The 27,573-nt window shown below is 42.7% G+C and overlaps 1 protein-coding gene across 1 annotated transcript; it reads right to left on the bottom strand.

The window, feature by feature from the left end:
• Positions 1 to 367: 367 nt before the first annotated feature.
• Positions 368 to 27,573, bottom strand: cpt1a2b (carnitine palmitoyltransferase 1A2b). The gene is made up of 18 exons (XM_030793916.1): positions 27,433 to 27,573; positions 26,044 to 26,183; positions 25,239 to 25,416; positions 24,615 to 24,716; positions 24,029 to 24,166; positions 21,474 to 21,551; positions 20,714 to 20,821; positions 18,769 to 18,856; positions 18,420 to 18,615; positions 14,503 to 14,691; positions 11,930 to 12,035; positions 10,611 to 10,727; positions 6,567 to 6,731; positions 2,582 to 2,710; positions 2,346 to 2,501; positions 1,933 to 2,046; positions 1,187 to 1,279; positions 368 to 490 (listed from the first exon to the last, which is right to left on the bottom strand). The coding sequence occupies exons 1-18, from the start codon at positions 27,571 to 27,573 to the stop codon at positions 368 to 370; spliced, it is 2,361 nt and encodes a 786-aa protein (XP_030649776.1).

Genomic DNA, 27,573 nt, shown 5'->3' with positions numbered 1-27,573 from the left:
CGAGAAAATAACAAGGATAATTCATTATGATAAAAAAAAAAAAAAAAAATTCTCAAGTAACAAAAACGGAAAAAGAACTGCATTGTTTTGTCTGAAAGTCTTCCCTTCTAAATTCCTTCTCAGTCTCTGTCGAGCATTCTCATATGTACACATAATCCTCCACTGAACCAACGCCACCTGTATATCTGGCAGTCTCTTTTCTAGTAGCCTGCCTCTGCCTTACCACATTTCTCTCGCTCTCACACAAACACACCCACACACACATATACACATACACATACACACACACTCACTCTCACACACACACACAAGTACACATACACTCACACACTCACTCTCACACACACAGACAATCTTTGGCTGAAGCTCATAGCTTCTTCTTGTCGGGTTTCGCTGTTTGGACTCCAGCTGTCCCCAACTGCACAGAACTGAGCAGGGTCATCATGTCTAGCATGGCCTGTCGGATCTGAGAGCCAAATTTACGAGAGCCCTGAGAGAGAGAGAGAGAGAGAGAGCGAGAGAGAGAGAGAAACAAAGAGAGAATGAGAGTCAAAGACAGAGTGAGAGAGAGAGTTGATGAGTGGAATGGAGAAGTACATCCACTTCCTGCAATGACTAACAGCTTTTCCCTGGCATGCATTTACATTTTGATTCCCAGGACCGGCAGGGCAACGTTCACGGCCGCAGTGCCCTTGGGCAAGGCGCTTAACCCCCCACCCCCCTCCCCTCCCAACGCAGGCGTGCTGCCCACTGCTCCTGCCTCTAGTGGTTGTGTGTGCTCACTACTGGTATGTAAGGATGGGTTAAATGCAGAGGTCAAATTCACTGCTCACAGCGTGAGCGTGCCACGCCCCCGCCGCCGCCCCCCTCCCATTATTTGCTCTCCATAGCTGTACATTACCACCATAATAAATCAGATTTTATCAAACTCAGAAAACACATTAAAAACACCCACTAAGAACTTCTTGCGACTAATTGGCTGCATATTCGTGCAATAGCTCCCCGCCACTGACCAATCCTTACAGACGTCTACTTTAACAGAGACCAAAGCTGAGAGCCTATCTGAAAGGGCACGGAGCTCACTTGGGAGTCAGATTCTTTATCTATTGTCTATCCAACTAACAGTTAGATGGTGATCACTTCTGCACCATTGTCATCCCTCTCCCTTTTCACATTGTGTACTTACCGTCTCGGGGCAAGACTGTTTGCAGGAAACATGAAAGTTGATCATGTTCTCTCCCACGATGATGTAGGATACACCATAACCATCATCTGCCACCTAACACACACACACACACACACACACGGGCGGACAGACGAACACACACACACACACACACACACGGTCACGCAAAAAGAAAGAGATGACATTCCTCACGACTTAATGTTCATTACATGAAGTCTCAACCAGAGCCTGAGGAAGCGTAAGCTCTTTCAAAACAAGATAATAGCCAGCAGTGTAACTACAGCAGGGATCTAAGAACTAGTGCAACGTGCCAAGAGACAGCTGTCTAAAATCACATCCATCACGCTGCAATCACGCGCTCGAACTGTTTGTATCATCTCCTTTCTCTTTCCCTTTCTATACCTCTCTCTCTCCCTCCTCTTGTAAGAGCAAAGGCCAAAAGGTGAGCGTGCTAGGGTTTCGCGAAGCAGAGAAAGAGACAGAGGGAGTGTAAACAAAAGCGGTATTTTAAATATAATGCCTCTGAGAAACAAGTGTCTCAATAAATAAAGGGATATTACTTTTTTTTTGTTTGTTTCTTCTTCTTCTTCTTCTTTTTTTTTTTTTAAAAACCAAGACTAGGGATATTTCAGATAGGAACAACAAGACTACTTCAGCCCACGCCCGTCATAAAAATCTTAATACTTGCTTACCAAATATGAAACATATGGCCAAGTGTATTTTGTGTGTGTGTGTGTGTGTCTCACCGGGCCAAAGCCTCCGCCTAGAGAAATGTACTCGGGATGGTTGACCAGGTCAAAGAGCTCCATTTGCTGAACGGGAGTCTGAGAAGTTGAGAGACGCCAAGGCTCTGATAAGACCTAAAAACAATTCGACAAACAAACTACTTTATATTTCATGTCAGCCCTTGCTGCTGCATTATGGGAGGTGAATGGCAAACGCTGGCAAGACCAATTTAAATCCCTAAACAACTGACACAGTCCATTAAGACTGAACAAATCTAAAACAGAACTCCATTACAATTTGGCACTGCACAACTAAAATATCATTAGTAATATGATCTACATCTGTGTAACTGAATAAACCGTATCAAACTGAGTAAAATAAGGTAATTCTGTCAACCAGATGAGCATTTCCTATTTTGACCAACCAAACTCACCTCTTTGAGGAAAGGTGACTCCACCCCCAGGTATTTGGAGACCACATATAGGCAGAAGAGGTGTCTATCAATGCCAGACCCGGTCATAGCCAATCGGTAGAGGTTTTGGTGCCTCTCAGCTGCCAATCGGAAAAGCTTTCTGCACTGCTCTGGTTCCTGGGAATGTGGAGTGGTGGTCAGCTCTGCCCAGAACCAGAACCAGAATGTATGTATGTGTCTGTGTCTATATACAGTACCTGTCCTCCCTCCAAAGCAAGGACAAACGCACAACTCTCATTGGAACACGAACGTACTGTTTCTGTACGACCCTCTCGAAACAAACGTGTCATTGAGGCCTCATAGGTCAGACAGAACCCACCCCGGTCCTGAACCAAAGAGAAAGAGAGAGAGAGAGAGAGAGAGAGAGAGAGAGAGAGAGTGTGAGAGAGTGGTAATAGCTGAGTGCTTTCCACACAGCTTTTCCAGAATGTTTTTTTCCAGAACGGCTGCCAAAGTATTGTGGACAACCCATTTCGCATTTTTAATTTTAATTCATTTATTTATCCGTCAGAGAGATGAATGCCATCTGCGATCAGTTAACTACTGGCCAATTTCCCCTCGCTCTACTCCTCCCACAGGCCTTCCTATTCGTTCTGCTACGGCGAGAGGGGTCTACTGACAATTGCACCAGGGTTTCTGCTAGGATTTTTTCTTGCTGGTCTGGTGTCCCGGAAACAATTTATTTTACCAGACAAATCTGAAACTTACCAGTCAGGTTTCAATAACAGTCTATGTTACAAACGCATATATAGTGTACACTTAGGGTGACAAAGAAAGACAATGGCCTCAGATGAATCTGACTAGTTGATGAACTGTAATGATTAAGACAAACGAGCAGTAACGATTGAGCAAAACCTCAACACGAGCCGTTAAAATGTAGGCTATTACGAGACATCCGCAACCTGTAACATCTGTAGCCTGTCTACAAAAAAAAAGGTTAGGCCTACATGGCATCAAATGTAGCCTGTAGGCTAGCAGGTAACATTTTATTCTCTCCTTTTTCACATTATGGCAAAGTCCTCTGCTGCCGACTTGAAATTAAACGTGTCGAATGCGTCTCTGCAGCTTGCAATGTGCATAAGCCGTGTCACTCTCTCCTCCTCCAGGCTGTTTCACTGTCAAAACGCAAATGCACTGTTTAGGGATAGCCTTCTTTTTGACTGGCAAGTTTTTCATTAATCGTAATTACCGGCAAACGGAAACCCTGAATCGCACATGCTCTGCAGAGAAACATACACACAGAGACGTTCACCGGTATTAAGTTAGAAGACAGGGACACAGTGGATGTTTTACAAGAACGAGATCTGTGAAATATACGAGGCTATGTAAAATGAACAGAAATATTCAATAAATCAAAATATTGTGTTAAAGGTCACACCAATGTGTTGTTTGTCACATGAAGTAGACCACTTGTGTGCCGGCAGGTAATGCTGGCCCTTTCCGCTGGCTACCGCCGCAAGTATATTTCAGACCTCTGGGAAACATTTTAAAATCAAAATCATACCTGAATGGTCCTGCTGCATATTGGAATGAGTGCACATTAGGAAACGTATCACACTGTCTGGAGGTCACACATAAAAAACAAAAACTGCATTATGTGTAGAACTCAAAATTTCCACTGTGTGTGTCAGCTTCTTACGGACAGCAAAGGCACAGCTGTGATGTTGAAGTAAAACCTCCCTAGTGTCAGATTTCCACACCATTGTTGTGCCTTGGACAGTGGCCATGACCACAGTGGACTCAGTGGCTTCCAGACTTCCCAGGACATGCCTGTCTATGCTACTCACTGATCACAACCAGACAGATCAGTTGTGAGGCAGTCAAATTACTTTCCGTTTTCGTATTGTTTGCATTACCACCATAATAATGAACTGATAACCTCAGATCTTATCTCCAAAACAGCAGAAAAAAATGACAATGGAGGTTAAAAAAAAAAAAAAAGTATGATGACAGAGAAGTGGGATAACTATTACTAATATATATAATAAAGATCTCCCTATGTGTAAAACAAAAACTGCAATGGTGTGAATTAACTACCGGAAGGCCTATGACAGTACATAACGCTCCTGGATCACAGAGGCACTAAAACTGCACAAAATCAACACAAAAAAAAACCATGGCTAATTGAGAGATGCATAACATCCTGGAGCACCCAAATGACACAGAGTGGCAGGGACCTGAAATTGGCATATCCCAAGCTGGGACTCTCTCCCCAGTACTGTGTTCTGTGTGGACTCAGCCCTTAAGCCAAGCACTCAAGAGATCAGGTCTAGGAAACAAGCTGAAGTCTGGAAGATACGACACCCAATGTCGCTGTATAGAAGATAAGCAGATGAACTCAACTTCCTGATCCACACATTGAAGACCTTCTCAGACGGCATCAAGATGAAGTGTGGACTAGACAAATGTGCTAAGCTTGTCATCAAGCATGGTGAGATTACCAGTACTTGTGGAATGAAACTTGATGAAGGATACATCAAGGATGTAGATGTCAGGAATGACAACAAGTATGCCCTTCCCAATATTAAGCTCTACTGGAGGAATCATAAGATGGGCTGTGGAAGAGCTGCAGGGACTTGACTGAACGACGAGGAGACTGACGACCACGTACGGAGCCCTCCATCCCTCGGCAGACATCCGCCTCCTTTCGCCCGACCTGGGACCAAGGAGGTGGAGGCCTCCAAACTATAACCATCAGAGCAGAGGAACTCGTGCCCAGCGTAGCGCGTGCGGTCACCGAAGCAAGACCGGGATGCAGTCATCCGAGCCGTCCACACGGGGGAAGCGTACAAGAGATGAGATAAAGGAGCCGAGGACTGGAGGACAGACCAAATGTCACCATCAGGACATGGACGGAGAAGACAGTGCAATGAGCAGTTCTGATGCCAGGTAAAGGAACAAACCGATGTGGAAGAGGCACACAGATGGATGAGGGAGGCTTGTTTCAAGGCATCAACAGAAGCTCTCATCAACACCAACACCGACTTGAAGAGGCACAACTACATTGGGGGAAAGGTGAATAGGGCCAACTGTGAGCACTACCAAATCCCACTGAATGGGAGACCATGGCTGCCTAAACCTGAACCTGAGATAGAGAATGACATGGTGAAAATGCTGTAAGACAAGGAAATGAGAATCGAAGTTCCGCACAGGGTAGCCAGACATTATGGTGATTGACTGGGAAACCAGAAGAGCATTAATCATCAACCTCACAATTCCAGAGAACAAGAATGTTGTCTGGAGCAGGAAAAAAAAACCCCCAGCAAATACCAGGACTTACAACTTGAACTGCAAAAGAGCTGGAATGTGAAGGCCCATGTCACCCCAGTAGTCATCGGAGCCCTGAGCAGCCGTTCCCAAGGAATGAACAAACACCTGGGATGCCTGCCTATAACACACAATGCACCCAACCCTTGTCAAAGCAAGGCTGCTTTGAAGTGGACAGACCCTTCACAAGATCCTGGATCTCCCAGAAGACTGGTAAGAACTCCATGATCCAAAAAGAACAAGCAACTCAAGGAAGAGTCACGATGGGGGGCAAAAAAAGGGAAAGTGTGCTTAGTACATAATTGCCACTAACAACGATGTATTAAATATAATAATAATAATACTTCTGTGACTACTACTTCTGTAGGTGTGAGACCAGTCTACCACAATAGTGCCAAGAGTAAACTCCCTAATACTATTCTGACGAACAACAACAACAACAACAACAATAATAACAAATGTGGCAGAAGGTCTGCCCAAATACATTTCTCTAAAAACAATACCCTTTGTCCCCAGTTGCCAGTTTCCCTGCTCAGGTGTTCCCCAATAATTTAAATAAATAAATAAATAAAAATTGGTCAATCATTCATCTGTCTTTGTAACTTTGCAAAGGCTAAAAAAAAACCAAACTGGTTCGGCAAGTTACATGTCTCATACATACTTGATAATCACATGGTATTTACATCTGCCCACTTCATCCACACCTAGCTTGTGGTCCAACTTCCACAAATATTCTGTTAATTCATTTTACTGAAGACTAAACATCAAAAGACTGAGACCCGAAGCAATGGAAACCAGCCAACGTACTGGAGCAGCCTGGCTCTGCAACAACAATCACTTGCTTCCAATGATAATACTAACGCCAACACCAACACCAACACCGCTGCTGACAACGTTAAGTAAAAGATGTCATACCCGGTAATAAGCCAGCTGCAGGGCGATTTGAATGAAGGCATCTGGGCTAATCTTCAGCTTCTTAATCCGCCCTTTGCCAAAATCTCTGAAGGGGAAAACATGGCAGTCCACATCATCAGCCAGTGTCTGTGCAACAGTCAGGGACTCCACAATCTGTGTCTGGACCTGGGACAAATGCACAGAGGTGCGGTTGGGAGAGAGAGGAAGATGGAAAAGGAGAAGGAGAGAGGGAGTAAAGACCATGACTATATGATCATCTTCCTTTTTTACTTTACTGTCCTTGGTGCAATGTCAACCACTTAACATAAGCAACATTTCAATTTTTAATCGCATCTTTTTTTTTCCTTAGTTCTAGAGTAGCATATGGAAGAAGCCTCAGAGAGAGAGAGAGAGAGAGAGAGAGAGAGAAAGAAAGAAAGAATATGACCCAAGTACTATATTTCTTCCATTTCTGTGGAGTCAGATGTAATCAAATGTGGCATCACTGTGTGTGCAAATGTGCTTTCCTCCCCAGACAATATCAAACCAATTATGGGGGCAGTTATGGCCAGCTTTTGAATACTTTAGTAAACAGTCAAGTGTTATTGGGCCAATCAAGAGTTAAGTTAAAAAAGACAGGTTTCTGGAAACAAATCATGCTACACCGAAAAGAAATTCATGAAAACCTCTGGAAATGAATGGTTGAAACTTAGTAGTCTGTAAAGGGTTAAATAAGCTAAAACAAAGGCTCATCACCTCAACCTGTCAGAGCCAAGGACGACAAATGAAGAACATCAAGGACAGTGGTGAATCTGACATGGCCTGGGTGTCCTGTCAAAATCGCTATGAGTAAGCAGTAAAACTCATCAGGGCATTTACAAAAAAATGCTAGAACAACATCTGGATGAGCTGTGTGTCTCTCTAAGCTCAACTAAAGTCCGTGTTCATGATTCCAAAACAGGGAAAGTGCTGTGCAAAAAGAGGATACAATATCAGGAGGAAAACGTTCAATTGAAAAAAAAAAAAAAAAAAAAAAAAAAAGTGTTTACACAAAACTCCCTACTTGGGTCCCTAAGAATGTAGTGTTCGATCAGATATAGCACTTTTTGGATGACATGGGTGCTGTAACATAATAAGTAATCAAACATATCATTCCAGAACCTCCCTCCACTGATCAAGTGGTACTAATGTGGACATGGGATGGTTTTCTCCCTCAGGGCATGGACACTTGTCATCGCTGAGGGGATTAGGGCTAGGTACCGAACTTCGATATTTTTATGGCTCCAACCGAATTGCTTCAATACTATAGAGTATTGAAAAATGCCTAGTCATTCTGTACCAAATTTCGATACCTAAGGAGTGAATCTTGTTAGCGTCAGTGCGCCAATAAGCATGCAGCACGCTTATATCAAGAATTAAATAATGCTGGTGATCGGCTGTCTACCGTAACGTTACACGAACGCGTTGCAGAGTCATGCAGGAAAAAGACTACGTTACGCCCAGAGACGGGCTCACGTGTGTGTATGTTGTATTGAGAGGCTTGACTACAGTGCATGTCGCATGCTAGGTGGAAAAATGGCTAAGGGCGTGTTCAGTTAGGCAGCATTTGTTCCAAAAAGCAGTTGAGAGCGTCTTTTGTTGCCACAACAACAACAGCTAACAGACTAGTTTTGCTAACGATAAGCAATACACACGATCACCAGAAACTCCGTGGATATTTTTATTCAATGATATTGTGTTAACGGACAACTTCAAGTTGTGGTAAATCGGTTTACATTTTTATGTTATGAAACTGCTTTGAGTCGGTAAAAATGCCAAGGAGCTGAAAAATAAAACTAAAGATTTGGACCATGACGTGTAATGTAACTTTCTTTTTGTTAAAACGGATTTTATAAAATTTGTATCAAAAAAAAAAAAAAAAAAAAAGTATCGTTGAGGAACTGGAAGCCAAGTCAAAGTATTGGTACTGGTACTGATATTGAACATTTTTGAACGGTACTCAGTCCTAGAGGAGATACACAAATTCTCCTCTGGAGAACAGAAAATTCTCAAATATTAGGCTCTCTGTTCCTGTAACTGGGTCATGAAGCAAGGCCAAAGAATCTCACACAAACCGTGAAGTCGACATGAGAATGCCCGAAACAAACGAAAAACAAAAAGCCATTCAACAGTCCAGTCAGTTCCCTGACCTAAACACAAACTAGATGTTGTCTCCATGTACACTCAAAAACCTACGCTGGCTGCTGTCGCTCTGCTTTAAGGAAAGGGCCAGTCCGAAACCTTGATCAAAAACTACAGGCAAGCAATGAGTTACAATCACTGCTGCTAAACAAGCTTTGAGCAGTTACTGATTATAAAAAGGGGCAATTTCTTTTACCACAGTTTTTCCACGGTGCATTGCTCTGGGGGGAAGGGCAAACATTTTCTCATGGCACCGAGTCAAGAAAGGTTGTGCTAGTGATTCTTCTCTTTTTAAAAGAGAGAGTGAGGGAGAGAGAGAGAGTGGTGGAGAGAGAGAAAGAGAAAGAGAAAGAGAGAGAGGAAGCGTGGGGGAGAGAGAGAGACAGGGGGGGAGAGAGAGAGAGAGAGAGAGAGAGAGAGAGAGAGAGAGAGAGAGACTGATGCTTTTATCACAGTGAACTATGCAGGAAAGGACTCAATGCTTGAGGGGGAAAAAAAGGGGAGAGCGGAAAAAGAGACACAAGTAGAAAATACTGGTCAGCGGCTCTGAGCAAAGATGAGATGGATGCTGGTTGAATATTTATTAGGATGCAAGTTTTCAAGACTTTTAAGTTGTTCAACAGGCCAATTAACTGAATTATTGAAAAAGCAGTCCATAGTGAAGGATTACATCAGACAACCACCATATTTGACTGATGTACGTTTGATTTATCTGCTTTAGCTGTCAAACTACACTTTGTTAAATGTCCAAAAACCCAATATTTGTGTTTTGACTTTCTCCAAAAAGTCCACATATAAGGAATGAGCAGTTGATTAAAAGGCAGCACATATGGACTTATAATATTGGTCATTTAGTGTCTTCTAGCAGTGCTCCGAATTCCTGTTGCACGTCATTTAAAAGAACAAAAAATATGAATGACTGACGCAATTGGCTCTGCATCTTGACCGCAGGAGGAATTTTTTTTTTTTTCCCCCCAGACACACACAAACACACCCCACAAAATACACATCCACACCTGCACACAACCAGCAAATACTTTCACTTTATCACAACTGGAATGGGGAAACCCCTGTGGGACTACCCCAGGCACACCACCCAAATCCTATACACTTCCTGATCCGTTCTGTTGCTTTTTTTTCTTTTTTTTTTTCTACATTATCTAGTTGAGCACTGGAATTTCCCAAGCTCCACACACAATGATGGTTTATATTGTTTAACGCTGCCTCTGCCATTCCATTAGCAACAGGAATCTCCCTAGAGCTCCCATACGGATTGGTACAATCCAGATCTCACGGCCTCTTTAAAAAAAAAAACAAAAACAAAAAAAAAACAAAACAAAATAAACTACCTTTACACAGGTACATCATCTGATAATGAGTGTGTAAAAGTGTTTTGGGAGAGAGAGGGAGGGAGGGAGAGAGAGAGAGAGAGAGAGAGAGAGAGAGAGAGAGAGAGAGAGAGAGAGAGAGAGAGAGAGAGAGAGAAAGAGAAAAAGACAGGGAACGTGTAAGTCAGGAAGAAAAACAAAGGAAAAAGCTGAGTTAGCAAACAGACAATCAATCTCAGATGTCTAAAAAGACATTTCCATGCTCCCAAAACGCGGTTTAGTCAGCCTGTAAAGAAACAGTATCCTTAATGAGGAAGAAGAAGAAGAAGAAGAAGAGGAAGAAGACGTGTAGGGATGTGAACCAACCAAATAGAGTTTATCTGTCACAAAGGAAGTGCACCTCTGCTAATGGACTGGAGGCCCATTACTCAAAAAAAAAGAAAGAAAGAAAAAAAAAAAAAAAGACAAAAACCACTGCGGAATGGAAAGGGGGGTGGGGTGTGGGGGTGTGGGAATGTAGGGGGTTTTCGTGTCGCGTGTTTGTGCTGAGCAGTACCTCTGTCGCGACGTCCCAAGCGAGGCGCTGAGGTGGAGGAAGAGAGCGCTCCACATCCCCCTTACAGTTTCCATCTGTAGTGTAGCCCAACTGAAATGCATCTGTGGCTAGGGTGAACTGATGGGGGGGGGCACAAGAGAGAGAGAGCGAGAGAGAGAGAGGGAGGGGTCACTAACATCACATACAATAACAAAACTTTGAGTCTGGACATTTCTTTTGTCCCAGAGACCCTGGAGATTCAGAGTGACCAGTGCAGTACCGACACACAGAGAACGACACAAAAGTTACGATCCAACCGCGCAGTCCGCCAACTAGCAAGACGCCAAAAGGTCACGTGTGGTCTGTGAGACAATAGAAACCCGACAGATCAGAGAAAGGCTATTATTCACTCGCAAGCGTCAGGAAACTTCTGACCTTTATTGAAAGGCTTATCTCAAAATTCTTCAAAGCCCTGACACAATCATGATGTATGTGGTTGTAGTGAAACACTCAGTAGCTCTAGAGAGGGCGGCTTACTTAAATAAAACTCTGTGTACAAAATCTAGCTCTTTGTGCAAACTCCGCCCCCCGTGTGGAAACTCTGGCCCTGCGTGTGCAAACTCCTACACATGGATTTGTGATATAACGCCTAATATAGAAACACTTCCCTGCCTTTGCTATGAAAGAGGAAATAAGTCATTCACCAGATTAACCTCTGGTCAAGAACTGGACAGCAATTGCTGTGATCAACGTTCAGCTGAATAAAGTCTATTCAACATTTCTATGCGGCCGTGGATAACACACACTACGAGCCATCTGTATAAGTCTAACTAAACGCATCAAAGGTATAACTATGATGATATATACATCACTTATAATGTGTAATGAGCCATGACACAGACACTAATGATTGCACAGAAACGTTTATTCCTGGGTCCCTACAGCACTGTAGCTCTACGCATATCACAACTGAGACGTCGTATTCCCTTCGTTTCCTCAACAACAATAAACATTCACGCTTTTGAAATGATTTTTTTCCCCCCTTTTTCTCCACTCTACTTTGGAGTATCCCGACACCCCCTAATTCCTCTCACGTAATAACATACTTTGGTCTAATTGAGCAACACTTCACAACACTCTTTCTGACATATTTAAAACCACACAGTGCTTTTTTTTTTTGTCTCTGCGCGTTCCTAACCTGTAGATCCACATAAAGCAGTCAGGGGGAGGTGGGGACTGCAAACTGGGCCGGTCTGTTGTTTAAAACAAAAACAAAACCAAAACAAAAAAAACAAAAAAAACAAAAAGAGGGTGAGATGTTTACACGCTGTTCGTCATACCTCCCATAAGTGAGCGACAGTTGGAGCGTCGGCCCAGGAGTGTTCCGCATTCAGCCCGCTCTTCCCATTTTTATAAATCACCACAGAGAAGGACTTATCAAACCACCTGAGAAGAGAGAGGGGGGGGGGGGGAGAGAGAGAGAGAGAGAGAGAAGCCCAGTGTCAAAGTTATTTCGGTGTGAGTGTGAGTTTACATCAGTGAGGTTGGTGTCCAGTATTTTCCTGCTATCTACTGCGTACTTTCAGTAGTTGCACATGTAAGTGAATGAGAGAGACAGCATGTGACACCCAGACAGACAGACAGACAGACAGACAGACAGAAAAAGGGACAGAAAAGGGGAAACAAGTTGTGAGCTAAACAAATAACAGAAATGCTGGATTAACTCTTTTTTATACTTAATGCAAACAATAACTATGCAAAACACACACACAAAATCACCTATAAACGATTATAAAGTAAAAGAAATGCCAAATACAGGTCAAATGAGGTCTAACGACATCAAGTGGTTTTTTGTCTCAAAGCAATTTCTCAAGGGACCTGAAAAAGGTTGATTTTACTCGGCTTATCAAAAGAACATAAGTGGTACTACCATCATTTGAGATGTCAGTTTTGTACTAAATTACGTATTACGTTACATAAATCAAAAAAATAAATACCCACATGCGCCTATTAACGAGGTGCAAACACAGACACTGGAGGCAAAAATGCTGATCACCATCGCAGGGTTGGTGATGCCTGATGTTTTTAATGAGTGGAGCAAAACCACTGATCCACTGTGACACAAAGCTTAATGGTTTACACCGCTTTGTTCAAAAAAAAAAAAAAAAATGGATCAGTGCTATAAACAGCGAGTTGAATTCACATGACCCTTTCGCTCGCCGTATGAAACACAGCAACGGTCACCGAGGAACCCACTTACTGTTAAGTGGACCCAAGTACGGAGCCATGGCGACTTGTGTGGTATGATCTTTAGGCACCAGGTTTGCTGGTCCCAGTGTCTGAGAAATGATTACCCGCATGGGTTTGTTCTTGCACAGCAGTGTCTAGGGTTCAACAAGCGTGTGATAAATACCAGCAGTGGCCGCGGGCAGTGAAGAAGAAGAAGAAGAAAAAAAAAAAGAAGTTCATTGATGATGAGAAGTCAAATGAAAATGACAACAGTTGAGCGAGCACAGGCACAAGTTCCAAAAGGAGTAGCTCAAACGCAGAGTGGGGTACACAACAGCATCTCACATCAAACAGTTCATTCATTCACAGAAAATACAAAAAGATGTAACAGAACGAATGGATTGAATTGGAGGAATTATACAAATGTACACATTGTCTGGCATGAAGAATCCTGATCTCAACTGACACGATCCCCCAGCAATATTTTCCAAAACACTGAATTCACTGACTTTCGGACAAAAAGTCATATTTCTTCCACTGCAAATTTCCCCTTCACACACACACACACGACAATTGCTGATTTTGTTTTCATTTGCGGTTTACACGAAGAGGACAAAAGGACTGCACCAGAAGGAACGGTCTTTTAGATTAAGTTGGAGATCCATTTGTACTTACGAAACGAAAGTCATGCAATGGTACTGAACAAGAAAACATGCGGGGGGGAAAAAAATATGAGTCTAATGAAATATTACACGTGAGAGGTCATACAGACGATTTAACGTCATGCGTGTCAGAATAGCCCTGAGCATCTGCAAGTGGGAACTCTCTCTTAAACGTCGAGAAAAAACGAAAAGTAGACAAGTCAAGAAAAGCACACTATGTCCTCGTGCAACGAAAAAGAACTGCTAAATTTAAGACTGGTGACCTGAACGTTTAAATAGAAATACCTCTGGTTTGAAAAAGGCTTGTACTAATCCCTGAATTATATGTGTGTGGCCGTTTTTATGGTTCTTGTGAATTTTAGCCACATTCTCTCAAAAACACACAGAGAAGCTAAAGAGAGAATCAGGCCCAGTTGGACATGAAGAGAAAAACAGATTATCTTAACATTACTGGGACAACAACATATCTGACAGAACACAGCTGATTTGAGAAGTACAGGTGTTTTATACAGCTGTCTGCAACATAGGATTTTGAGCATATTCGAGGTGGTAAGCAATCTCCATCTTGTTAATCTTTCAGTCTCTTTGTTTGCGAAGTGAATATTTCTCTCTCTCTCTGTATTACCCTGATGACCCAATTTTTGCTTTTGTTTTTGGCTGCTTCACAGGTCACACACGCCTGTAAAATCCTCACATCTATGTATGACAAGTGATTCCCCTGGTGAGTTCCTACTGGGATATAACTCATAGGCAGGAAATGTGTGCAATTGTGGTGCAGGTTCCATGGGAAACTGTTTACTTTAATCAGGATGCTGAGCCATTTGGGTGGGTTATTCCGCTTTAGTCTTCTGTAGGCCCAGAGTTCAGTCTGTTTAACTCTCACTTTAGAGGACAATAGGGCCGGAGGGATAAAAAAAAGAAACAAACGAAGCAAAATAAACAACAAAAAAAAAAAAACCCATTAAACTAGACACATCCAACACCAACATACAACAGCTCCGCCCCTGCAGCCAAGCTCTCACCTATCGTAGCATTTCCCATGCAAGATGGATTTGGCGTAACGGTCCAAATTCCCGGCGGGGTCCTCTCCCATCATGCCCTCTTCTTCATCGTCGAGAGTGACGAAGAAAGCAGCTTTCTCGATGCAGTCGAGCGAACGTTTGTTCACCCCCGAGCTGAAGTGCTGTTTCCGTACATGAGCCCATGGTACTCTGAGAAAGAGAAAACAACATTACTTGGGAAAACCAAGCAACAAAAAAAAAATCCAAAAAAACCCAAAGAACTCATAGTTGCCAAAAATATCTGCCAAAACAATCACTTCCACATCCATTTAAGGTCTGGGATTCTTTTTTTTTAATACTATAAACTGTGTGTGTGTGTGTATACACACACACACACGACAAGTCAGCTACAAATCTTAAAACTGAATTGAACTGCCAAAAATCATTGAGTATTTTCTGTGTGTTTAGTATTTCGCCTGTTACAGTGGTCAAAATACATACTTCCTCTTTGAAACCTCTGAACATACTCCTGGGCAGCTGTCCCAGAAATGATCTGTTTGGCATTACTCTGGCTTCATTCACTGCTTAACATGGTATACGGCTACTCATTAAAAAAAAAAAAAACAAGCACTCACACACTGTACACAATGACTGTTACATTTATTAGGTATCTCTAAATTAACTTCACAGCATTTGGACCAAAGTGTAACAGTCCTCTGTTCTCAAACAACAGCAAAAAAACAAAAAAACAAAACAAACCCACACAGTCTCGTGCAGAGTGTTGTCAAAGGAAAAAAAAAAAAAAAAAAAGACAAGACAGAGATTGATAAAGAGAACAAAATGTAACTTATACTTGTGACCTTACACAAGAGAGAGAGGGAAGCCGGAAGCAGGAAATGTAAAATTGGCTTTGCCACAAGGTAGCGTGTGGTTGGCCTGTATGTCAAGCAGTGAGCTATAGAAGGAAAGTGATTCAGAAGACCAAGACATGAGGAACAAACCAAGAGTTCAGTGCTGCACAAACATCTAACTGTTTATCTATAAACTGATCTACAAACACTGGCAGTGTGATAATATTATAAAAACCTGTACCCTAACACTTTGTGCAAACAGTGCTACAAAGACACACACCGTTTCCTGTTTTAACCTTTTACACAACGTATAACACTGTTCCGTCCTGACCTGGATCCGAATTTCTTCATGAGAAATATAACTTTAGCACAACATAATAAAACAATGACGACGTCACTATCGGGTCGTGCAATTCCAGTGTCATACGTTATAATGATCTGTTCATCTGATGAACAGGGCAGACGTCTGAATTCTGCATCAGCGTTTGAAGATTGTGTGACTCTGGACGGTCGAACCTTTGCACATCTCCTTGCATGCACACACAGGCACGCATGGCGTCTCATAGTCATTTCCTGTGCTTTCGTAAACCACTCCGCCACAATTCATGACGAATGTTACGCAGAGAGGTGCTTTTCACACTTCTTATTTTGTTTTCTTTAGGATGAAAAACCGCCTTATGCACTCTGGTGAAGTAACGTCTCCTGCTTTAATACAAGATGTTGATGTTGCCGTCTGCCGAGTTGCTTGTTGTAGGTGTCTGGGCACCATACACATTTACCTTCCAGAAATTCATCCAGATCCCGAAAGGATCATCCTCCTTTGGCACAATGGAGACTGGACTGGACCACTCAGTGCATTCAAATGACCTCATAACTCATGATTCAAAACCCTCATGATCTGAAGCACCTCCTCTGGAGAACTCTTCAACCATTCTAGAACTTTAGATTAGATACTTTCCCCAGGTTAGGTTCTAACTATAGGGGTCTTGGAACAGAGATGGACAGGCCATTGGCATGGTTGCGCTTTCCTCCTCGTGTCCGCAGGGTTTTGTTGCTCATGATCTACAGTCTTTCACCAAGTTCACACAGTAGACCCAGACTGTGTTACTGGCATGGAACCAAAGCGAGTGCACGACTGCTGGTGACAACTAAATTGGCTGGGGAAAAAAAAGGGGGCAAAATGCCAAAATGAAGAGAAGTAAGACAAGCAAACAAACACCAGTCTCAGTCTTTGCCTTCCTCAGACACCAATTTAGAGCACAAAGTTTCACATCTACCAACCCATGTTTTGATAAGTAGGGACGTGAAGTTTGTCATTGTCCATAGTATCTAGTTTTGTTATGAGGGGAAAAAACAAAACAAAACAAAAAACTTATGAAGTATTATTCATTTCATAACAGCAAACTACTAAATTAGCTTGGGAACTCTGGGTTTTACTGTGATCACGATTATATTAACAATTATTACATCGAGTCTCTGTAAGTGCCTGTAATTCAATTAAAATTTCATCTGCCTACAATGCAAAGTTTGATGTTTTGTTCTGGGTGACTCTTCGAAGCATTTCACTAAATTGTCTGGCACTTTCATTGTTGAGTGCCTTTCATTTTAAGCCAATATCGCCTGGAATATCATTTTTTCACGTTTTGATAATGGCTATTGTTAAGACAAAAGTCATAAAGCTTTGAGGCTCCTTCAACCATGCATCCTCCAATCGCAACCCGGAATTTCCAAACCTTGATAGCATCGACTCTCCTTTGACAGATTTGGTGAGTCTCCAGCACCCTAACTCCCAGAACACAATGGTTCGGGAAAGATCAGGATGTGCAGTACTACATTTGGAACAGCATTGAAACAGCTCCGTAACTAAAATGTTAAAGACTACACAGCTGAATTTCTGCTGTTTTTCTTTTTTGTTTAGGGGCTAGGGTTAGGGTTTAAAGGCTACACTGAGGCTGTGTGTTGTCCTTTTTTCAACCAGTCTTCTTACAAACAGAGATATTTTTCATTTTCCTGTTGCATAAGAACACAATTAAATGTCAAATTCCCAGAACTGAACAACCTGCAGCCAGCCAATGAGATCTAAAGCCGCTAGTGCCTGTAATATTCTAACGTATACGTATAGTGGTAAGAGGTGGCTCTCTATCACCATCTAGTGGTTTGGGATTACTAATGTCAGGATTTTTAGGACAATGATTTGTGAGACTACAGGAGTGGGAATTTGGTGACACCTACTGTCGGTTGTCTGGAGTGTTACTTTCCTGTGTTGATTTAGAGATACATCAAGTTTTTAGCTAATCTCCAATATCTCTAATCCAGTTTTTAGATACATATCTCAGTCCCTCCAGGATTTCGCGGGCCTTTTATGGGATTGTTGCGGCCTAAAACGTCTGATTTCGCGGCAGCTTTTCAGGTTGCGATGCCCTTAATCGGTTTTTTTTTTTTTTTTTTTGCAATGAAACTGCGGGAGCAAGTGAAAAGTGCAAAAATAGTTGCATTTTTGTACCTTTGAATCACAACTGAATCTGTCACCGAGAGCTTGCCCCGCTGAAAGTAGGTCGTAACAGTGCTGCTTCCCACTTGTAGCCACCGCTTATGTTTGACCGTCTTTTTGGTCGGCATTTCCACCGTGCACGACCGAGAACGTACTCCTGCAGCGTGTGCAAAACGTGACATTTTCGTTGCCGACAACGTTTTTTTTCCAAACTGGGTATCCGTCCTCAAGGACAACTGCATGTCCGTTTTTTGGGGATGTCCAAAGTAATCCCACGCTTCTGGATTTCGTTTCTTTTTTTGGAGGACATAGATTGGTGATATCAGTCTTGCCTCTCTCTGCCATACTCTCTGCTTGCATGTGTGTGTGTGTGTGTGTGGCACTGAGTTGCCGAGTCTGACAGGCAGTTAGGGAGGAAAGGAGATGCGCTTGCACAGGTGACATCTTCTGTTCCGTTGCATTTTTTTTCAGTATCGGTAACAAGCAACTATACGTGGTGTGATAACCATCAGTTTTCATACCATGGCATTCTGTGAAACCGGTATACCGCTGCAACCCTCAAGAAACACAACCGAAGCCACGTGATCCGCCTTTACCTGTTTCCTGCTGTCAGTGCCCCAAGTTTTTCCTCTCCCGGTTGCGGGGGTGATGGATCATCCAGGATCCTCTGAATCTGGAATTGGATCTCCCTGGGGGAGAGCAGACGACCGGCCCGGTACACCCACAGCCTGAAATACCTGCCGCGGTGATACACTGCTACGAACTCGCTGTCCTGCCAATGCTGCAACACATCTGAGAGAGAGAGAGAGAGAGAGAGAGAGAGAGAGAGAGAGAGAGAGAGAGAGAGAGAGAGTAAACACACAAGCGCAGACATGTATGATGTCAAATGGGAGAAGTGTGTGCTGTTCACTCGGTATATCAAGAGAAGAGGTGTGTGTATTCTACCAGTCTCTTCTCCAGGTGTGCGTGTGGTGTTAAACATGCGCTCCCATTGGGCAGAACACAGAGGAATAACAGTGCCAGGAACCCGAGTCTGAGACAGAGCCAGAGTGAGCGAGACAGAGAGAGAGAGAGAGAGAGAGAGAGAGAGAGAGAGAGAGAGAGAGAGAGAGAGAGAGACAGAGAGAGAGAGAGAGAGAGAGAGAGAGAGAGAGACAGAGAGACAGAGAGACAGAGAGAGAGAGAGAGAGAGAGAGAGAGAGAGAGAGAGAGAGAGAGAGAGAGAGAGCGGGGAACAAAGCAGGTTTTGACTTTTAACACTGTTTTTCAACCAACAGTAGAGCACATTTCTGGTCTAACACAGAAACAACACAGTTGCCACCGGCTAAGGAATGTCTTTATGATGGAGGTGGAGATGCTGAGTCTGGTATGTATTCAAATGGGGTCATCTGAGGCTGGAGGTGTCTTGTATCACAGAAAAACAAATTTAAGGGTCACAAAGGAATCAGACAAGCAGAAAAACAAACATCAGTGCAGGTCTTTTATAGAGCTTGGATGAGTTGTGGTGAGTGGCCAAGATTAAATATGCAAGAGTGACTCATAAGTTTTATGTAACATAATGTGAGCTTGATTCATATCAGGTGTTTACACAGTGGGGACGGGCATGTCAAGGGGGGGGGGGGAAATCCAAGTAGTAAAACAAATATTACTGTTCCTGCTGTTAGGGTGTAACAGTAATCAACATTTGTTCATAATGGAATGTTCTGTTTGGGGTCGTAATTAAGGTGCGCATTGCGAAATGGACGATATTCCACAGGGTAAGGGTCAAATCAATGGAAACAACATCACACTGATTGTCATATGATTTTTCACTGTCAGTGTTACAAAAGACAAATACAGGGCGCGTTCCTATGACGATGTCAGAGTGCCTTTAAAAACAGGCATACGTTGTTGGTGTATTTAACAAAAATGCAGTCACATCCATGAAAAGCGTTATTTCAAAATCCCCTGCAGAACTGTTTCAGTTTGATTTACGAAATGAAGGAAAAACGAATTGTGGATTGTTCCTCTCCCCTCCTCTGCGAGCCCCTGACATTTGTGTAACATTATAGCTGCACTTTACTGTACTTGATTTGATTAAGCTGCACTTCTTGGTATTTGATATTACATAAACTGAATAAAACCATGAAGAGTGGCTTTGTGTGATATCTGCAGGTCCTACCATGCAAAAAAAAATAACAAAAACAAAAAAACAAAACAAAAAAACCCCCAACTTCCTCACTGGTTCAAAAAGCACCCTGCAGCACAGTCCACTTCAGAAAGTGATACAGAAACTGGGGCTGGTTACTGGTGTCGTGGTAAGAGAGTTGGCCTAATAAGTGGAATGTCAAAGGTTGTAGCCTTCAATCGCTGCTACGATGCCCCTGGAGAAAGCACTTAAAACCCGAGGGCTACTTGAAGTGTGTGACCTCTAAACACAGATAGTAAATTACTCTGACTGAAAGCTCCAGCTGAATGACCACAAAAAAAACACACAAAAAAACATTTGGTAAGGCTGTATAAGAAGTGCTAGTCCAATCTTCAAGGTTGCTATGTTTCAAGTAAACAGCTAAAGAGATTTTATTTAATGCAGCGACTTAGCGACGAACAAGCTTGTCTAATGTAATATTCAGGCAGTTTTAAGAGACTGTCTGTTCAGTGTGATCACAGGGTATGATAAAAACACAGCCAAGTTTTTCAGCTGCTTTTGATAAGCTGTAAAACCAAATGCTAACCAGGCTGCCCCCCCCCCCCCCTCCCTCAAACCCACCACTACCGCTGCCACTGCCGCCACCACCCCCCATCCCCACCCCACCCCCTCCCGGGTATGAGGGAAGGACTGCCCAAACCTACATTCCAAAACAGAGGAGTACTTAAAAAAAAAAAGGGAGGCTTGAGGAGCAGGACTTACCGGTTTGAGCTCCTCTCTGTTCAGTTTCCGTCGGTAAAGCAGGAGCGCGGTGATGGTGTTGCCCGCCCTGGCTGCTTGGATCGGCGTAGGCGTCACATACAGGAAATCCTGAGGACACATTCGACTCAAAAAATGTAACTGCCTGTTACGCAGCCAAAACACTTAAGAGTGGGCTCCTGGGCCTTTGTGCGCCTTGGGTCAAGGCGAGAGTGAGAGAAAGATGGAAAAGGAGAAAGAAAGAGGTGAGGGGGGGAGAGAAAGATGGCTGATGAACCTGTTTTTCTGTAGTGTTAAGCACCCCAGCTTCAAACTCTTTAGTTCTGGAATTTCACATGATAGCGCAAAAGAAAAAAAAAAAGAGGGGGGGGGGCACAGGGAGAGATACGGCAAAGAGTGGACTATTCCAAAAATAAGAGAAAATTCAGATGAGACGTAGCAGAATTTATAGAGGTGGAAACCATGCTGCCTTACGAACGGCAACATAATCACATAACAGAAGGCACCGGCCGTTTGTGGAAGATTTTCAGTTTAAACATTTTGTTTAAGTGGATGTTTTAAAAAAAAAAAAAAAAAAAAAAAGGAAACAACTGACATTAAAACTGCACAGTTCCTGAGTGGGATGTATTAGAGTACAGTATTAAGACAGGAAAACAATTTTGAGAAAATGAACATTTGAAAGACAAAAAGAAGACTCTGAGTGATTACACAGTAAGATAAGGTGATGGGAAAGAGAAAAGGGAATTGTGGATAAGGGTCATACCATGCCATAATAGTTGCTGTTGACCATGATTGGGCCACGCCCCCTCAGGTAGATGTACTCTTCCCACCAGTCACTCACCTGTGCAACACGCACAAAACGAGAGAGATAGAGAGAGAGCGAGAGAGACATAAGTGGATGGAGACATGGAAAGGCTAATAAAATGCCTTAAAAATGTCATTGAACGGTATGACTTCACTGTTTATGAAACTACAACTGTCATAAAGAATGCAATGAAACCCAGTAATCAAACACTAAAGCTGAGTTCACAGAAAGGTCAAATGGAACCATGTACTAACATGGTAAACACTGGTACTACGACTAACACATATGTACACTGTTCAGCTCCGTGTGTGTGTGTGTGTGTGATGCAACAGGATCATAGTTCAGAAAAGCGTCTTGGTTTTAAGACTGACGACTGCATGGGGACTGGAAGAGATGTTAGATATTAACATGATTAGTTTTGTGCACTCAGTGGCCAGGTTATTACTTATACCACCATGCAAACAGATCACTCCCACAGACAGTGAGTCTCATAGATGTGTGTTACCATACAAAGCATGCATATGAGCATCGAGGGATCCAGTCATGGTTCAACTGAACGTCTGTATGGGCAAAACGAGTGATGTGAGACAGTCTGAGGGTGGTACCAGTGTTGGTGCTAGACGCACTGGTTCCAGTATCTGAAACAGCCACGCTGCTGGGCCGATCATGTATGACAATGCCTTGAGTTTACACAGAAGAAGCTGCTGCAGAGAGCAGAAGATCGGTCGAAAAATCCCCGTTCCTGTTGCATTCTGCTGGTGGCAGAGTCAGGATCTGATGTAAGAATGAGTCCACTGACCCGTCCTGCCTAGCTGTGTAATGTTGGATAGAACATTTTCCTGGCACGCCGAAGATGAGTAAGGATTAAATACCACAGCACCTCCGAACACTGTTGCCGACTAGACGAACTCCTTCACGGGTACAATTTACCTGCCGTCACTCAGGCACTACAAGCAGGGTAAATGCACCATGTCACTAAACACACACTGTCTCAGTGTTGTTCCAGAAACACTTCACCGGAGTGGCCCGTGCAGTCCTCAGTCCTCAGACCAGTAAAGCGTACGTGGGATGAGACTTCACAGTGTGAATGTAGCACTGCGCATTCTGCAGCAACTGCATAATACCATTACATTATTATCTCCCATCACGGATGCAATGAGGGGTCCGACCTCTTAGTAAAGAGCTGTTCCTAATAAACTGGCCACTAAGTGTATATAGGAGAGTGTGTTTACACTGAGTGTATATATATAGGAGAGCGTGTGTATACTGAGTGTGTATATATAGGAGAGCGCGTGTACACTGAGTGTGTATATATAGGAGAGCGTGTGTACACTGACTGTGTATATATACAGGAGAGCGTGTGTACACTGACTGTGTATATATATAGGAGAGCGTGTGTATACTGAGTGTATATAAGAGAGCGTGTGTACACTAAGTGTGTATATATAGGAGAGCGCATGTACACTGAGTGTGTATATATAGGAGAGCGTGTGTACACTGAGAGCGTATATATAGGAGAACGTGTGTACACTGAGTGTGTATATATAGGAGAGCGTGTGTACGCTGAGTGTGTATATAAGAGAACGTGTGTACACTGAGTGTGTATATATAGGAGAGCGTGTGTATACTGAGTGTGTATATATATAGGAGAGCGTGTGTATACTGAGTGTGTATATATATAGGAGAGCGTGTGTACACTGAGTGTGTATATATAGGAGAGCGTGTGTACGCTGAGTGTGTATATAAGAGAACGTGTGTACACTGAGTGTGTATATATAGGAGAGCGTGTGTATACTGAGTGTGTATATATATAGGAGAGCGTGTGTATACTGAGTGTGTATATATATAGGAGAGCGTGTGTATACTGAGTGTATATAAGAGAGCATGTGTACACTGAGTGTGTATATATAGGAGAGCGTGTGTACACTGAGTGTGTATATATAGGAGAGGGTGTGTATACTGAGTGTGTATATAGGAGAGTGCGTGTATACTGAGTGTGTATATAGGAGAGTGCGTGTATACTGAGTTTGTATATATATAGGAGAGCGTGTGTATACTGAGTGTATATAAGAGAGGGTGTGTATACTGAGTGTGTATATAGGAGAGTGCGTGTATACTGAGTTTGTATATATATAGGAGAGCGTGTGTATACTGAGTGTATATAAGAGAGCGTGTGTACACTGACTGTGTATATAGGAGAGCGTGTGTATACTGAGTGTGTATATATAGGAGAGTGTGTGTACTCTGAGTGTGTATATATATATAGGAGAGCGTGTGTACACTGACTGTGTATATATAGGAGACCGTGTGTATACTGAGTGTATATAAGAGAACGTGTGTACACTGACTGTGTATATAGGAGAGCGTGTGTACACTGACTGTGTATATAGGAGAGCGTGTGTATACTGAGTGTGTATATATAGGAGAGTGTGTGTACTCTGAGTGTGTATATATATATATATAGGAGAGCGTGTGTACACTGAGTGTGTATAAGAGAATGTGTGTATACTGACGTAGTTGGTGGCCCACAGGGCCTTCAGTTTGAGGTATCGCTGGAGACGGTTCCCCAGGCCTCTCTCAAACTCAGCAGCCAATCCCGTCATCCGCTCAAAGTCAGCAGCACTCAGCAACGGCCGAACAGACTCCAGGTACTAAGAGAGTGTGTGTGTGAGAGATATACAGAGAGAGAGAGAAATATGAATTTGGTTATTGGCAGTGTTTCAACTGGTCTTCCTGCCTGCCAAGCCAAGATCACCATCCTCTGGCAAAACAGAGACCAACAAAAAGATAAAATAATAATAATAATAATAATAAAATGAAATAAAAGTATAATTCTTTCAAGTAAGTATGTATCTGTTCCCTCACATTCATATTTAACATGGATCATTCAGTATAATTTATGTTAGCTACAGCTAAATTAAAACTGAACAGTCATTCTTTAAATTACATAACAAATGTTTTTCTCAAGTACTCAAGTGAAATTAACGGTCGTACCATGAACCAAAGGAAAACGCCCAACGTGCTACACACACACGCACACGTGCACACACACACACACACACACACACACACACACACAGACAGTCTGAACTGACTCACCCTTTCCAGTGTGTCTGTAATGGCTGGGACTGGGAGGTGTGGCAGTGAGGTCTGATAACTATAAAGTAAAGGCTTTCTGCTGGACAGAAGCCTCACCAGACTCTGGCATGGCAGAGAGAGAGAGAGAGAGAGAGAGAGAGAGAGAGAGAGAGAGAGAGAGAGAGAGAGAGAGAGAGAGAGAGAGATGGATGAGAGGAGCAGGAAGACAGAAGCAGAGCAAAGATAAAGAGCAGGGACGGACAGAGAGAAAACTGGTTTATCCATCTTTTTTACTTGAAGCACAACCAATTGTAACCGCTAAAAATGTACTCTCCATCTTCATGTTCTAGCATGAACACTTAGAGGTTCTTGATGATTTAGCCATACTTAAGGAAATGATTACTGTTATAATTTCATTCACCGCATTGTTTCTCAGTCAACACTTAAAAAAAAAAAAAAAAAACACACAACAAAAACATCCCCGTGAATACAGGCCTCAGATGGCTCTATCTTTTTTTTTGGCACACACATTCATAACAGTCTTTGACAAAAGTTTATGTAACAGAAATGATGAACACGGTGGTGGTGATGATGATGATGAGGATGATGATGATGATGATGATGATGATATGGCGTGGTACTGACCACCCAGACTTTGGTTTTGGCAGAGATCCGGCCATGCTGTTCAAACATCCAGCGGTGGTAAGAGAGCAGGAGCTTCAGACAGAACCTCAGCGTGAGAATGAGAGAGAGCCACAGGAGGGTACTGAACACCAAAGCAGACACCATGGTCTGGCCCTGAGCACTGAGAGAGATAGACAGACTGAGAGAAAGAGAGAGAGAGAAGAAGGAAGAGAGAGAGTGAGAGAGAGAGAATGATTGGTTTGTCCCTGTCTACCAGTTCCTACTGCACAATAACAAGTACTCTAGTACATGAAAACACACCGGCGCATTCCTCATGTATGAGTAACCAAATGGCATGTGTTTGCCCCGTCATTCTTCAGAGTGCAGTGTTAGCAAGGGACCCAACTTTTTTTTTGCCCTCTCTGATCTTTTTTGGTTTTTGGGTTTGTGTTGTTTTTTTTTTGGATACAATTGAAAAACCATAGCTCAGAGGAAGTACACATTGCATCAAGAAAGGTACCACAAAGCTTAATTTTGGAACTTCTGCTATTTTTGCTACACACACACACACACACTCCACCCTCACTTGACAGAATGCACAGAATTTCACACAGTTACATGGATGCCAAACTGTGCTGTCCTTGAACCAGCCGAGCGCAATGAGAGCCTCTGCCGTGAACAACGTTTCACGTGTTTCGGAAACATCATTTAAATGAAGTCAATGTAAGTCAAAAGAAGCCTTAACAGGGTGGATGTGGCGCTGACTGGAGGTTCTTGTTTCGACATGCCCCGCGGTGATAGACCAACTGCAGGCTGAGAGAGTTACCTGAGCGGCAGGTGTTCCTGTATCCTAGCGATAAGTCCCATGGAAGGGTCCGACTGCGTGTACATGATAGCTAGGATCGCTATGACGACGAACAGCCATGAAGAAGGGCTGGCAGGGTACACACCCTTTATGACTCGGTTCTGTGTGGTGAGAAAAACACAGGGAGGATCAGTGAGACTACACATTGCTGTGTTTTCTCTCTCTATCTCTCTCAAACACACACATACATACATACACAGATGAAAGAAAAATGCTAATTAATATGTTCCTTCTGAAACCTGAATGTAACTAACACATTGAAGCAGCTAACTGCTCATACTTTATCATTTTTTTTTAACAATGGTCATTTAATCAATGACACCATCATTTGGGTAGAGAACCGTGGGGGATGATATGAAATTCATAAAAGGAGTCTTTCTAACTCCTATTTGAGAGTAAACATGTTTGTTTACCCCTTTACTTTCAGATCCTTTGCTCACAGGAAAGTAAATTCCAATGTCGCCTGAGTGCTTCAGCTACTGTGTTTAAACGAATCCATTTACTGCAGTTTAGGTAAAAGGTTGATTGAAAATTTGATATCTGAAAAAGCACTGTGTTAAATTGCAATATTTTGTTTGAATATGCCATTCACAGTCACATTAAGATGTTATGGGATTTTAATGTATGTGGTATTTTACTGTGTTAATAAGCACAACTAAAGCAAGCCATCTCCCCTATTTCAATTAAAGTGTTGCGTTACCAAAAAGATCTGAATAAGGATTGTGGAAAGAAAAAAAAAAGAGGAGAGGATTTGAGAGTTAGTGAGATATTGACAAGATAATGAAGGAGCGGAAACCCTGCTCCAAACTGTCCCGTGTAGAGAATAATTCACTGGAGGCAAGCAATCTGCATTCTACGAAACAAGAAAAACCTGCGTTCAGTTCCTAGTAACGACACCAAGTCCTACGAAATGTTTGCTAAAATAACCCAGTCACAGTGTGACCAAGTTTTCGATTTTTTTTTTTTGTCTTCCCGGAGCCGTAGGTATGGGTTCATTTTACAGACCCAGGCAAAAATCCTGAATTTCAGAGCAAAACTCACGCTACAATCTGCGCGAATTCTGAAAAAAATGACCTCATTACACAGAAAGATCAGTTTATTTCTTTCCTGAGAGGCAGGGGAAAAAAAAACAAAAAAAAACAAAAAAAAAAAAAAACAGAAACCAATATTTCCCGTGAGCTAGATGCTGTCTGATCTGGGGTGTTTACATCTGGATGTCGGATTGTTTGAAAAGAAGTTAAAGACATAAACACGAAGGACAAACAACTCTCATTTTGACAAATAAAACACCCACACGTACTGACAGACACACAAAGATACATAAAGACACACACACACACATAAACAGACCTTGATCCTGCTGATGCGTTTCTTCCAGGACCGCAGGCCGGAGCGGTAAATCTGAGAGAGAGCCTGGTGAGACAGCTGCAGGTCGATGCCCTCCGGCGTGATGGTGAACTGAAAGGCCACAGCTTGGTGAGCTTCCGCCAT

Source organism: Chanos chanos, chromosome 16 (genome assembly GCF_902362185.1).
Source record: "Chanos chanos chromosome 16, fChaCha1.1, whole genome shotgun sequence".
NCBI lineage: Eukaryota > Metazoa > Chordata > Actinopteri > Gonorynchiformes > Chanidae > Chanos > Chanos chanos.
This window is presented reverse-complemented; position numbering and strand designations above follow the sequence as displayed.